The 14,680-nt window shown below is 43.3% G+C and overlaps 1 protein-coding gene across 2 annotated transcripts in view; it reads right to left on the reverse strand.

The window, feature by feature from the left end:
* Nucleotides 1-205: 205 nt before the first annotated feature.
* Nucleotides 206-14,680, reverse strand: part of BORCS5 (BLOC-1 related complex subunit 5) — a 131,455-nt gene continuing 116,980 nt past the window's right edge. For both annotated transcript variants that reach the window (XM_030539336.1, XM_030539325.1), the window contains exon 4: nt 206-1,076. In XM_030539336.1, coding sequence (XP_030395196.1) covers nt 846-1,076 — 231 coding nt within the window. In that variant the 3' untranslated portion in view covers nt 206-845. The remainder of the gene's footprint in view (nt 1,077-14,680) is intronic.

The following is a 14,680-nucleotide window of genomic DNA, read 5'->3' on the forward strand; positions in this document are numbered from 1 at the left end:
AAAGATGTAACTACAGTCTTCCAGCTAAAGGCAGCAGCAAACAATCTGACCAGCATGTTAAAGGCTCCCAATACATTTATCTCCTGATGCAAAACCAAAGGATGCCAAGATTTCGATAGAATTGCTCTGAGGTAAATGGTCTGGATTAGCATCACTACGTGGGGGGCGAGAGCAGGGCCTGTATAACAATAAAGACACAGACACATGGAACTGGAACCGTTATTCATTTACAGCCCCATAAATTAATAAGACCATAAAATAGGACCCTCAAGGAAAGAGATGCTAACTAGAACTGAATGGGAAACTTCTTCGCCATGCAAACCATGTTAATTACAACAACAGGCAGATTTAATAAACCTGTTCCTGGCTCCACATTCTCACCTATAAAATATACATGTTTCCAGGGCTGGGGAATGTTGTAAATATCTGCCAGCCATCTAATTGTTCACCTCTCCAGTGGCATGGAAAGCACATTACCGGGTTTATTACACCCAATACCCCTTTGAAATTTTTCTAAAAAGATCAGGTGGAGGAATCGCTCCTCTTTGAGACTGAATCTAGTTACAGGAATGAAGCACATGTTTCAATACAGATGGCAGTGCTATGGGGATAAAAGAAGGGTAAATTTTCTTCTCCAAACAATCCTAATAGGGAGCTCCTTTATTCCTGGCTGTACTGTTTCAATTCACAGTTCTGGCAGCTGAGACAGCTCTTCCTCTTAAAGCCTGGCAAAAAGTCAGGCAGCAAAGCAGTCTGTTCCAAGTGACTGCCAATTGGGCGTGCTGGAAGCGTGTCGTTGTGCTGAATGTTTGAATGAGAAGGTGAGGAAAGGGAGTTTGGAGAGACTATAACTTGAGCTCCCTGTCAGGTTTCATGGTGAAGGGTTCCAGCCTCTCGCTTTCAGGCAGCAGGCTGTTTAGCTTCTCCATGAGAGGGACCGTCTGGTCAATGCCCATCTGTATGCGGCGGAGGATCGCAGACATCTCGTTGACCTTTTGGATCTGCTCTGCATACTTGGCGTACCTTTTCTGGCGCTCCTGCATGAAGCTATAGAGCGTTTCCACTGAGAGATCCATCTGTTTAAAAACAAAACAGAGAGGGCCACATTAGGCTAGAGTTTCCAAATGCCTTTCAGTGGGGCATGTGACTCTTACCAGTGATCAAGTGTATTTGTCAATCTGCCAGATCTCTCAGTAGCTATAAAAACAAGCTTCTCTAGCAGCTCTCTCTTGCCCATCTATAAAATTAGATATAATATGTACCTACCTATCGTGGAAGTGGTACGGATGAGTTAGTGCTGGAATGGCACTTTGCATTTATATTGGTTATTTCATCTTCAAAGTAATTCACGATGTATCACCTGTTCCCAGCTTTCTAATCTACAATTTTAAAACCTATTAAGTGTTCCAGCTGTTAGTCATTTATAATGAATGCATGACAGGATAATTCCTTTTTTTTTTTTCCCCAAAGGATTTTGAATATTGACAAGTCTAGTGTATACATCTCTCTCATTCACAGCAGCTGGGAGTATTTACATTCCAAACCCTCAGGAACCATCTAAGATCCCAAAATACCCAACCCTGCAATGGCTCAGGCATATGATCACACACTTGCATGCACCTCAGTTTGCTGACTACTCAGACTCGGGTATTTCCAAGCACTTGAGCACAGGTCTTGTCTCTGGCATGCAACACTGGTAAGTGGGAGTCCTCAATCATCAACTGAAGTATGATAAATATACAGAATTGTGAAAGCACTACATTTGGTCTCCGCAGAAAACTACCTCTTCAGTCACGAATGAAAAAATGCTAGGTGGTGGCTACCAGCTGAAGAGGAAAAAGCAGGCATGATGGCTTAACTTTAGCCCACAGGCCTTCTGCTCTCATTGTCACTAGTTGAAGTTACCATTGTGCCACGTAAATTGGCAACATCACTGCAGTGAGTTTCAGGAATCCTGTCACACTACTGTAATGTGGGGAGGAAGAAAAGCATTTTTGATTGTGGAACTCCTTTCTTGTTTCCTCAGCCAGCACTGCTTTCTGTTGTTCTGCTGGTGTGAACAAACTTTGCCAAGATTGCTCATTTCAACTAATAGTGTTCGACTGAGGCTGTTGACCCCAGTAACTGGCTCAACAGTGATGTACAAACTAGCCAGCTTTGCTGATCACATCTGCACTGTACATTTTCCCACACAGCACTCACTAAACAACTGAGGTCTTGTCCCAGCATGCACTAGGGAAGGATACTCTGGGAGCAGACTCTTTAGCTGCTCCAAAGTCCTGCTTGTGAATGGGGGGGCGGGATGTCTCTAAGACAATAGAGAGGAGGAGTCTGCCAAGGTTTTGTTAAATGACCATTGAATCCAGTTGATGCAGTCTACACCAGCAATGTCTGGCAAGAGTTCAGGAAGAAAAACAGCAGGGAAGGAATCAAGGCAAAAGTAGTCAGGAAAAAATATTTTGCTAAGGAACTGAAGTTACAAGTAGTAATAAATAATATGTGTCTGTTTAATTGCCATGCAGATTTAGGAGCATTTTTTCTATCACCTCCACCAGTGCCAGATACAGTATCAATTAACCTTTAATTCTTTCTGGCCTGCTTTCTGTCACTCTCAGGCTGAAATCCTTACTTTCCTCTCTGTTCTTTCCTGTGGATTCCTCCCTCTACCCATTCACACATGGGACAAAATAAAAGTCAGCAGAGCAGGAAACTCCAAATAGTGTGGAAACAATTTAAGCCTGCTTAAGGGTTTCCATTAAAACTCCAGATTAATACTTGGATGCTAGCTCTGTAAATTGTAGTGTGTAAAAGCAGATCACCACCAGGTCGGCTTGGGATGGAAGTAAATTCAATCCAGTGTTTAAAAATGAGCCACCTAATGAGAGAGTGCTGCGGTATGGTAGCCAGTTGGAATCCTTTCAAAAGTCAGCATGCCTCATTAAACACAGCAACACGGGGTCTGAAGTAGAAATTGCCCCTGGTTTTAAAGTTACGTTCTTCACATGGCCTCAAAACCCCAAGCAATAGGCAAAGCTTATCTTTACCAAAGGTTTGAACATAGTAAACAATCAAATAATCAGAATTATTAGCTTCTATATAGGGCACTTTATTAATAGATCTCTGGGCATTTTGTGAATGTAAGTAAGTACCATTATCCCCATTTAGGGAAGTGGAGGCACAGAAAGTTTACACTTGACCTGCCAAGAAGAAAAAATAATGGGCTTGTGCTACTTTGGATGTACACACAAAGGCTAAAAAAAAAGCCTGTCCTCCACCCCCCAAAAGAAGTGGTGGGTTCACTTGGTGGTTGTTTTTTTCCACACTAGTAATTCAGGTTTTGTCTGCTCTGGAAAACTATGGCAACTGCACAGCCAGTGATCTCACAAGAGGGTGAAATTTGTGCAACTGATTGAGGGGAAATGATCAAACTGTTTAAAAAATAATGTTTTGTGTTAACATCTGTTTATAATGCCAATGCCTATCTGTATATATGGGCCTGTCATTGTTACAGGGCAAGCTGCATCTCTGAAGTCAATGGTTGTCTTTTCCTTCACCTTAATGGGCTTTCAGGTCTTAAGCAACATGCCAAGGAACAAATAAGAGGTCTGTGTCAGAGTTCAGAACTAAACACAGACTTCCCAAGTGCCAGACCAGAGTGCGAGCAACACAACAGTCTGTTTTAACTGGGACTAGGGGAAAAGGAAGTGTTTATCAGTTAGGGTGCAAAATACACATCCTCCAAGACTTCCTCCCTGCCCTCCTCCTGTCCAAAAGAATTCCTCCTGCTAAATCTAGGCTTCCCTGATTTTGCATTTCTAAAGTAAAACAGGTTTTTTCCCCCGCTCCCACATAAAAAAGTAAGTCTTAAGACTATGACATAGTAAAAACAGGTACAAGCCCAATGTTTTTTAAATACGTTCTTTTGCAAGTCAATGGCAGAGTCAGCAATAGAATCTGGGTCTGCTGGTTTCTAGTCCAGTGCCCTGGTCACTGGGCCAGTAATGTAGAGATAACAGTTCATGCACCTAAGAAGTAAACAGGCAGTGGGTTTACATTCATGAAAACTGGATCTCAGCCAACTGTGGTTGAAATGCTGCAGAGGACTTTGGAGGTGAGAAACGTCTTTAGATAGGGGATTAACTTTGTTAAGTTTAGGCTCTAGAGAACATGTTATGATTTTGTTTTATTCTTACTTTCTATCACTTGAATCTTGAATCTTTGATAAGACGTATTCTGATTTTCACTCTAAATATATCTAAGTGCTGTGATATTAAGCAAGGTGCTGATCCTGAGCTGAATCATTCAATCTGGTGTGTATTGCTCCTTTGGGGCCAGCAGACCTGGTATTACTGTGAGCATTCAGTGGAGATCGGACTGAACTCACTACAGGGGAATGTTTCAAAAGGGACTCGGGGGCTGGCGTGCCCCTATTGTTAACCTGCAAGGCAAAGTAAAGGCTGGTAAGGGCTTGCAGAGCTCAAAGGAGAGTGCTTGGGTGGCTAATGGGCTGGTGCTGGAAACTGACACCCAGTTAAGCACAAGACTCCCTCATGATGAGACAGGGGCGTAACAAGGTGGCGTTCAGTCCCGGGTACCCCGAGAGCCATCACAATGGTGTACTCGGCAGACTGATACACAGTTTGTTGGTTAACTAAAGATCACAATCCCAGCACTTGCAAACTAGATTCTAAGAGGTTCACAAGAGAGAAGATTGGCAAGAGACAAAGAAAAATTTGCTGTTTTCTGTTCATTTCAGGTAAGGGAAAGAGAACAATAGAAAAAGTAAAACGAGCTAGCAGGATGGATGGCCAAAGGATCAGGGTGATCCAACAAAAGGGCCTCAGAGCAAAGGGGAAAAAACAGCCTGGCATATCCCTCAGCGAAATTGCCATGAAGTTGGAGCTCACCAGGATGAAGCTGATAGCAGAAAAGGAACAAGAGCACCAGAGGTGAGCAGCTGCAGAGAGAGCCAAAGAGCAAGAGTCAGAGAGATTAGCCCAAGAAGCTGTACATGAGGGAGCCATGGAGATGGAAGAGCAAAAAACATAAGGAGAGTGAACACGTACATAGGATGCTGGAGATGCAGATACAGAACCCAGTAAGCAGTCCTCTCCAAAGATCACACAGCTGGGGCAAATTGTGACCTAATTACAAGGAAACTTGCTGCACTGAGGAATATTTGGCCCCCTTGGAAAGGATCTGCAGTGTGCAGAACATCGCTGAGGACCAGAGAATGACTTGTGTTCTCCAAGCTGATGGGGAAAGCATTACAAGTATTTAATATGGATGCAAGTGAAGCTATATGAAATGTGATGTTTTTAAACTGTTTCCATTAAAAGGGTTTCAAATTACACCAGAGGCTTATCGCCTCATACTGAGGAACCTTAAAATGATTGATAAATTAAGTCAAGGAGAATGTGTGCATAAAATGGTGGATTATTTGAAAAAACAGATTAAAAGTAAAGGGGCAAACGCCCGTGACAGATTGGTGGATTTAATAGCTCAAGAGCAGTTCTCTGAGGTTTGCACTGAAGAAGTGTGAACTGCTGTGTGGGAGAAAACTCCTGTATCAGTAGAAGCAGCGGCAGAAACAGCTGACTTATACGTATGAGCAAGGCAACGCAGGGAGCACAGGCCCCAAGGAGAAGGACAAAGATTTGGAATAAAAGTGGGTCCCTGGTTTGTCTGTAGGAATAAGGAAGAGGGAAGTGAAGTCCACCCGATCCCAGTGCTGCTCTCCTCCTAGGACCCCAGCCCAAGAAGATGGTCCCAGAAAGTGTTACTCATGTGCTTCCCCTGATCACATGAAAAGGGGGTGTCCTATGAATGGTAGTTCCAAACATTCCACAATCTGTTCGAGTTAATATATCTGCCCTGGAGTCAGGAATTTCAGTGGTGGCAGAGGGAACTCTGGTTAATTCTGTCAGGTCTGACTTCTCAGAGGTGGACTAAGAGTTCATTAAAATGGCCAAAGTAAATGGCAAAGTCTGTCAAGGCTAACAAAACAGTGGTGCTCAGATCTCCCTAATCAGGAGAGATGCAATTCAGGAAAGCAACATGCTTTCTGGGGAAGAAGTGAATCTGCTATCGTTAGGTCAGGTTAAAATGACAGTGCCTTTAGCATGCATTCTATTGGAATGGGAAGGTTTAAGGGGTAACTTAAAAGTGGGAGTTCTTGAGAATTTACCAGCTGATGTGCTGGTTGGTAATGATATGCTCTTACTGCCCAAAGCTGTTACTATTATGACCCATAGTAAAAAGGAATATGTCTCTGAGTTCCCAGAAGTTAACACTGAGGAAGGAAAGGTGGATTCTCTCTATCAGCAGACAATAGTTTTGTGTCTCAAAGTGTAACCTTTTGCAGGAGGAGGGGGAGTCTTTCCCCTTACCTGTGCCAGACCTCCTTGCAAGCAAAAGCCAAACAATTTTTGATGTTGAACAGGAAGCAGGCCTGGTCTACACTGCGGGGAAGAGGGGGAAATCGATCTAAGTTATGCAACTTCAGCTACGTGAATAACATAGCTGAAGTCAACGTACTTAGATCGACTTATCGTGGTGTCTTCACTATGGTGAGTCGACTGCTGCCGCTCCCCCGTCGACTCCGCCTGCGCCTCTCGTGGTGGTGGAGTACGGGAGTCGATGGGAGAGTGCTTGGGGGGGGGATTCGATTTATCGCGGGTAGTGCAGACTTACCCGCAGATTTTCCCTAGAAAGCATAAAAGGAACCATATTCATCAAGCCCCAAATCAAGAAAATGGGAAGTTTTTTTGTACAAGATGGAAGGATGTACAGAAAAGCACCCTTGAGGAAAAATAAAAGGTCCTGCACTCACCTGCAGCGGGAAGTGGAGCGCCACGGCTGAGAGCTGGTGGAATGGAGCTGGCTGGGGCTGGGCTGCTCCGCTTCCCGCTGCAGGTGAGTGCAGGGAGCTTGGGGAAAGGACACTCCCCGTACCCACCTGTGGCGGGAAGCGGAGCGACATGGCCCCAGCCCGCTCCACTCTGCCACCTCCCAGCTGTGGCATTCTGCTTCCCACCACAGGTGAATGCGGGGAGGATGGGGAAAGGATGCCCTCTCCCCCCCTTGTATTCACCTGCGGCGGGAAACAGAGTGCTGCGGCTGGGAGCTGGTGGAGTGGAGCAGGCTAGGGCCCGGCTGCTCCACTTCCATTGGTGCTGATGAATGTGGGGGGATCCCTTCTCCCAAGCCCCCTTCCCCGAGAAACAGGGCTGGGGCCGGGCAAGGGAAGCAGAGCGGGGTGCTCCCGGCCCCCCGCTAATCCCCTGGGACACTCTGGAACCGTGGGGCCCCCAAAAGTGCCCTCCCACAGCTACTGCCCCCCAGATCTGGTGGGGAGCCCCTGACTGTGACAGGCTGGATCACAGAAACCCCCCTGGGAGCTGCCACCTGATGTGCCAAGACTACCTCTGCTCCTGCTTTCCCTACGAGTTCAGGACTCCAGCATCCTGTCCTGCTGAGCCAGACACTCCCGTCTGCTCCAACAGGGTCTGAATTACTTGCCCCAAAGCTGCAGGTTTACCTGAAAACAGCTCACAGAAGTGTGCTTGTCTTTAGCACTCAGATGCCCAACTCCCAATGGGAGTATAAAATGTATGCAGGGTAAACTCATAAATGGTTCGCCCTCTATAACACTGATAGAGAGATATGCACAGTTGTTTGCTTCCCCAGGTATTAATACATACTCTGAGTTAATTAATAAGTAAAAAGTGATACTATTAGATACAGAAAGTAGGATTTAAGTGGTTCCAAGTAGTAACAAACAGAACAAAGTAAGTCACCAAGCAAAATAAAATAAAACATGCAAATCTATGTCTAATCAAACTAAATACAGATAATCTCACCCTTAGAGATGCTTCAGTAAGCTTTTTCCTCAGACCGGATACCTTCCAAGCCTGGGCACAATTCTTTCCCCTGGTACAGCTCTTGTTCCAGCTTAGGTGGTAGCTAGGGGATTCTTCAGGACGGGTCCTCCTTTGTTCTCTTCCACCCCTTTATATATCTTTTGCATAAGGCGGGAATCCTTTGTCTCTCTCTGGGTTCCCACTCCCCCTCACTGGAACAGCACCTGGTTAAAGATGGATTCCAGTTCACGTGACATGATCACATGTCACTATAAGACCCCAAGCCTTCATTCCTCGCAGCCTGACTCACAGGAAGGCTTGCTTACAAACAGAGCCCCGGTCAATTGTCCTGGTTGATGGGAGCCATCAAGATTCCAAACCACCATTAATGGCCAGCACTTTGCATAATTACAATAGGCCCTCAGAATTATATTTCATATTTCCAATAGGATGATCACACGCAGTAGATTATAAGCTTTGTAATGATACCTTACCAGAGATCTTTTGCATGAAACATATTCCAGTTACATTATATTCACTTATTACCATATTTTTATAAACCCATATAGACTGCACAACATCCACACTGACCGCCCCTGAGACCCTCTGCCCCTTATTGAACCCCTCGGCCCCAGCCTGGCCTGGCACCCTTAACATACTGCTCAGAGCAGCATGTCACAGCTTTACTGCGTTGTATGTGAACCCGCGTTATATCGGGCCGTGTTATACCAGGGTAGAGGTGTATGTGGCAATCAAGCAGTTACGGTCCTAGCCAGAAAATTTAGGATCCTGACAGGCCATTCTCTCTTTTGGTATGGCTACATCGAACCACAGGTATCAATGCCAAACTATTACACCTGACATTGCTCTAAGATTTTGATGTGGCAATTGTACATATTAAAAGGGAGAGAGTATATAGTGGAAGATGCCTTGTCCAGGCAAGAGAGTTATGGCCAGACAACTATGGATCAGCCAGTGGCTAACCCCACTACATCAGCATAAGGGGGGAGGTGTGACTCAAGAATCCCTTAATGCCAACTGGTAAGGGGACTACAGGAATGTCTTGACATTGGTATGTCCACTCTGGTTCACCAAAATATGTCAAGTGAGGTCTTAAATGAAAGCCAGGGTCACAATGGTCATTAATATCATTGTGACATGTATTTACGAAATTATGTGTATGTACTGAGAACATGTCCCTAGATTTTGTATCAAGACATGAGTCACCACCAGAGGTGAAGAAACAGGTTTTCTGCCAGATAAGAGATGTTTATTCACCTTTCCCTGTCATATGTAAATTAAGCACTGTAAGCCAGCATTGTTATCGAAGAGAAGTGAAATCAACAGGGCAACAGCATACAGGAACAAGAAGTCATGTGGGCTCACATTGTCTCAGAGTACACACAATGAACTGTGAGGATATACCTAGAAAGCAAAGCAAACACTGCAGGTAGAAAATAAACACACTGCCCGTTTACATTAATGAAAATGGGATCCCAGCCAACCTTGGCTGAAATGTTGCAGAGGACTTTGGGGATGAGAGAAACTTCTTTAGACAGGAGGTAAGCCTGTCAGTTAAGTTTAGGCTCTAGAAAGTGTGTCGTGATTTTGTTTTATGTAACCATTTGTTTCCAATATTCTTGTTCTCTATCACTTGAATCTGAGAGAATAAATGTATTCTGGTTTTCACTATAAATATATATAAATGCTGTGATATTAAGCAAGGTGTTGATCCTGAGATGAATCATACAAGCTTGTGCCTACATGTGCCTTTGGGGGATGGCAGACCTGGTATTTCTGGGAGTGTTCAGTGGAGAAGGGGCTGAACACTATAGGGGAATGCTTTAAAGGGCCTCTGCAACTGGGGAGCATCTACTGTTAACTTGCAAGGGAAAACAAGGACTGGCAGCGCCCAGAGGAAAGTGCATGAGTGGCCAACAGGCTGACACCCTCCTGATGTCACAAGATGTTACAAGAGGACTCTCAGCCCTGGATACCCTGACAACCATCACACAATTCATGGCATTTTGGGACATTTTGCACACACTGAATAGTTGCATTTCATCCCACAATTATTTCTGACCCATGCCGCTGACCAGAATGAGGGTGTTAACTTAGTCAATGGAGGATTCAGATCAGCACTGGACACTACCTTCTCCTTTTCAAGACACAGTGCAAAAATTAGTATAGTAAAAATTAATGATTCCTAGTCCCGAGTCAGTGGGATTTTATAGCACTTTTACAGTGAATACACCTTGAGCAATGGGAGGTTGAGGTCACAGCTTCTAAACTTTATCTCAATTTTGTCCTCACTTGTGCCACTCACATTTTCAAGATTTAATATGAGAAGAGAAAATATTATGAAAGTTTCATGACTCTTGAGCTTTGAGGCAAATTTTCAAAGCAGCGTTTGCCATGTAGACAGTGGAAGAAAAATATATTCCACAAAAAAATGCTTTGTCATTTCCAATCCCTCTTGAAATTTCCCTGGTGGCACAAAGGTTTTTTTCTTTTCAGTAATAACCTTGCAGATCCCAATGACATGGCGCAAAATTTTGGTTTTTGCAGGTTTCTCTTGTCCCCATTGCCTTCTCTGCAGGCTTTCAACCTCTGTCTCTGCTGTGGCTCAGAGAACACTGCAATTAGAAGCACATCTTTATTCTGCAAAACTCACTTATTAGAACAATGCCCTTTAACATAAACGGCCTCCACTGTGCACTGTCAGGTGCCTGGTTATGACTGAATGAGTTTCTTCTTGCAGCTGCACATAAATCACATCTGAAAATGACAGACAGGAACATGACTGCACAGAATATTAGTCATGATGAGCTGGTGTGGAAATTTTTTTAAATAAATACACTCCAAGCTGAAGATAGACCTTCTCTCTGTCAGAAGCTAGAGAAAATGTGTTTGGCGAATTACATTTCTGATAATGTTATGCAAGGTTAAATCAATATCATGATGATTTCTTGATGGTGGAATATCTCCTTTCTCCCTATCTTATATGCTTGAAAATGAAAAACATACAGGGTGAGTAACCTAGTCAGTGCATAACACAACACACAAGATATCCAGGAAGCCTGAACCCTGCTGTGCAAAAGCAATTGTGGATAGTTTTTTTTCTGGAGTGTTACCAGGCCAACATTTCAGATTTTGTTTACCACTTCCAAGACCAAAACCCACCTCGACCCTCTCCTTTTCCATTTATATAACGTATCTTCCCTGCAAACAATGCCAAGGACTCATTCAATCCATGCTCTGTAGAGATGTAATCTGAGTTAGGGGGAAAAGAAGCATTAATTCTAATTGGATGTAAAAGTCCTACTAGGATTTGAAAAAGTACTCTGGAACCTGTACTGCACACAAAGGGCCAAATTCCATGCCCTAAAAGCTCCAATTATTTCAGTGGCGTTTCTCTACATTCATCTACATGATCCTTCATCATTATAGTGTCTGAGCTGCAGAGTGTCTTAGCTAAGGTTTAGCCAGGCCTGCAGAGTCTGTTAGCCAGGGTCATTCATATTTTTGGATGCAGGTTGTGCATATATTTTACTTAAAGCAACACCAGAGCGGTTTTTTAAATTAACTTCTGTAATTTTTAATAGGAACTTTTTCCTCTAGGTTGCCATGTACAGGGTGCATTTCTGGCCCTTCCACAAATCCTGACTATAACAACCTGTCTTTTTCTCATGACCTCTATTCAGCACTTCCATATTTCTAACCAACTGGCATCCCCTTAACAAAACAGACTCAAGGTAAGATCTGACAGATCTCTCACATCACTGAATGCTGCTATGAAGCCTCCTGAAAACAAAATTGTGTGTTGTAGTGCTTAAATACATCTAATGTTAGAGAGTCCTGTTCTTACTGTTGTGTTGTGTCACTAAAAACACACCCAAGTTCTTGAAGGCCTCACAGAAATGTGTGTTGTGGACAACCACTGTCCACTGTCATTGCACATGTGCTAGCTCTATTCTTCTTCTTGCCTTTTATTATGGTGATTAAGAGTGAAGTTGCAAGTTAACAACAACAGGAAGGCCAAACATTTACTTAGTGTCCCTTTATCTGGATCTGTTGAGTGATGGGTTAGCGCTGTATTAACCCAATGCTGACTCAAACACATTTATAAACTCAAAATTGTAAGAATGGACCAAAATAAATTTCACTGTAACTGCACTTAGCTCAGATCTAGACTGGAACACCACAAAAGATCACTTGGTATTAATTACTTCATTCCCTATTTCCTCGCCTCTCCTCCCCAAGTATTTACAGTCCTTTCAGGGTCTTCCATTTTTCTTCCTATCATCTATAAAACCCCACATTCAAATAAAAAAGGCGAAGCATTTAAACCTAGTAAAATTCAGGGCTTTCTTATGTATTATAAGATTAATCTGTGCAACTCATGCTACAGGGACATTACTATACTAGATGCCTTAGTAACAATCTACACAGGGTAGAACTGGCTGTCAGTGCAAGTGCCAGACAGTTTACAGGATAATAACCAACCTCAAAGTTTTTAGTTTGATTGTTATCATGAGATTTGTGAAATCTGAATCATCACTAGGTTCCTGACTTCCTAGTCTGAGCTGCAGATTGTCCCTTTTTAGATTTTAAACCCCTTCAGGAAGTATTAAATTACACTATTTTAACAGTTATAGGTGATCACTTACTGTAGGAAAGAACAGGCTTTTCTGTCTTCAGCAAAATTACAGGAGTTAACAAAACTTGCTACCATGAACAGTTCAAACAGTATGTTCTTACCCAATTCTATCAGGTATTTACCTGCTGCTATTTTTTGCCACAAGATTACTACATTTGGTACACAAAAACATCATAAAATTAGTCTTTTGACTTAAGCAATTTATCAGTCAATTGTCTCCCTGTCACTGGATTCTGTTCAATCAATTCAGATTTCAGAAAAAAAGTATTGCAATTCTTAATATTACAGATTTTTCCAAATTAGCAGGAAAACTCCCTAGTTGACCCCAAATAATAAACCATTCAGTCAGTACTTTTACAAAAGTCGGCACGGTCTTAAAAAGGGGTATCTGTGAGACAAGTCTTTTCCAGATGCATTAATATGGGCTACCCCTAAAATCCATTCAAACCAAAGCTTGGCATGGAATGTGACTGCTCACTTGTTAAATGAGATATCACACTAGGCTACATGACACTGGGGCCCTGGGATCTGCACGGAAAAATTAAAGTAGTAGTATTTTTGATCTATAAAAGGCCTAAATAGCTTGGAACTCACCTATCTGAGAGAATCACATTAAAGTGTAATACAGAATCTGTCCAAGAGGTGCATATAGCTGAACCTCTCAGTAATAGTAACCATGATGTAATTATATTATATTAATTATATTTAATTAATGTAATTATATTTAACAACCTTGTAAGGGGGAAATGTTAGTTAATGTAACGTTGATTTTTAAAAAACACTCCAGAGGTGATCCTGGCAATTACAGGCCAGTAAGCCTAACTTCAGTACCAGGCAAATTGATCAAAACTATAGTAAAGAACAAAATTAGAAACATAAATGAATACGGTATGTTGGGGAAGAGTCAATATGGCATTTGTAAATGGAAATCATGCCTCGCCAATCTATTAGAATTCTTTCAGGGTGTCAGCAAGCATGTGGACAAGGGTGATCCAGTAGATATAGTGTACTTGGACTTTCAGAAAGCCTTTGACAAGGTCCCACACCAATAGGTCTTAAGCAAAGTAAGCAGTCATAGGATAAGAGGGAAGGTCTTCTCATGAACCAGTAACTAGTTAAAAGATAGGAGACAAAAAGGTAGGAATAAATGGTCAGTTCTTACAAGGGAAAGTGGTAAATAATGGGGTCTCCCAATATCTGTACTGGGATCTATGCTGTTCAACATATTTGTAAATGATCTCAAAAAGGGAGTAAACAGTGAGGTGCTAAATTACTCAAGATAGTTAAGTGCAAAGCAGACTGTGAAGTTACAAACGGATCTCACAAAACTGGGTCATTGGGCAACAAAATGGCAGATAAACTTCCATGTTGATAAATGCAAAGTAATGCACATTGGGAAACAATCCCAACTAAACACACAAAATGATGAGGTCTAAATTAGCTGTTAACAATCAAGAAAACATCTGTTTAATGTGCAGTGGCAGTCAAAAAAACTAACAGAATGTTAGGAACCATTAGGAAAGGGATAGATAAGATGACAGAAAATATCATAATGTCACTATATAAATTACTCCTGGGAGGATTCTGCACAACTACATACCTACAGAAAATGCCTCCCCCCCCCAAAAAAAAAAACAAACAAACACTCCCTGTGTTTTCCTGCAGAAAATGGCAGGGAAACAAAGGGAAGCCGTGCGAGGGAGAGGAGGGCAGTGGGCAACCATGAGTGCAGTTTGGGGGGGGGGGATTGCCCCCCTCCAAACAGGTGAGGCATGGGGGAGGGGTGGCGGCAGACAGGTTTACATGCCACTTCCCTCCGCATTCTGCAAGCACAGAGCTGCCCAGCTGAAGGAGGCTGTGTTTGGGCTCTGCTGACTGCGGCTGAACACCGCCTCCTGGGTCCTAGTGCCAGTTTTTCTCCCCTTCTGTGTGCTGGGAGCCTTCCTGTTCTCTATTCTGTGCAACAGTGAGTGCCTGCGGTGGTGCTGGGTAAAGTGGGATGGGGGAAAATGACAGAAGAGAAGGTGAGGGGAAGAGGCAGTGGGGAAGGAAGAGGGAGTGGAATAGGGCGGGGGAAGGGAATGAGAAAGGGAAGGGGATGGAGAAGAAAAGGGGAGTGGGAAACCGCGGAGGGAGGCAGGAGCCCGGCATGCTGCGT

Source organism: Gopherus evgoodei, chromosome 1 (assembly GCF_007399415.2).
Source record: "Gopherus evgoodei ecotype Sinaloan lineage chromosome 1, rGopEvg1_v1.p, whole genome shotgun sequence".
In the NCBI taxonomy this organism is placed as follows: Eukaryota; Metazoa; Chordata; order Testudines; family Testudinidae; genus Gopherus; species Gopherus evgoodei.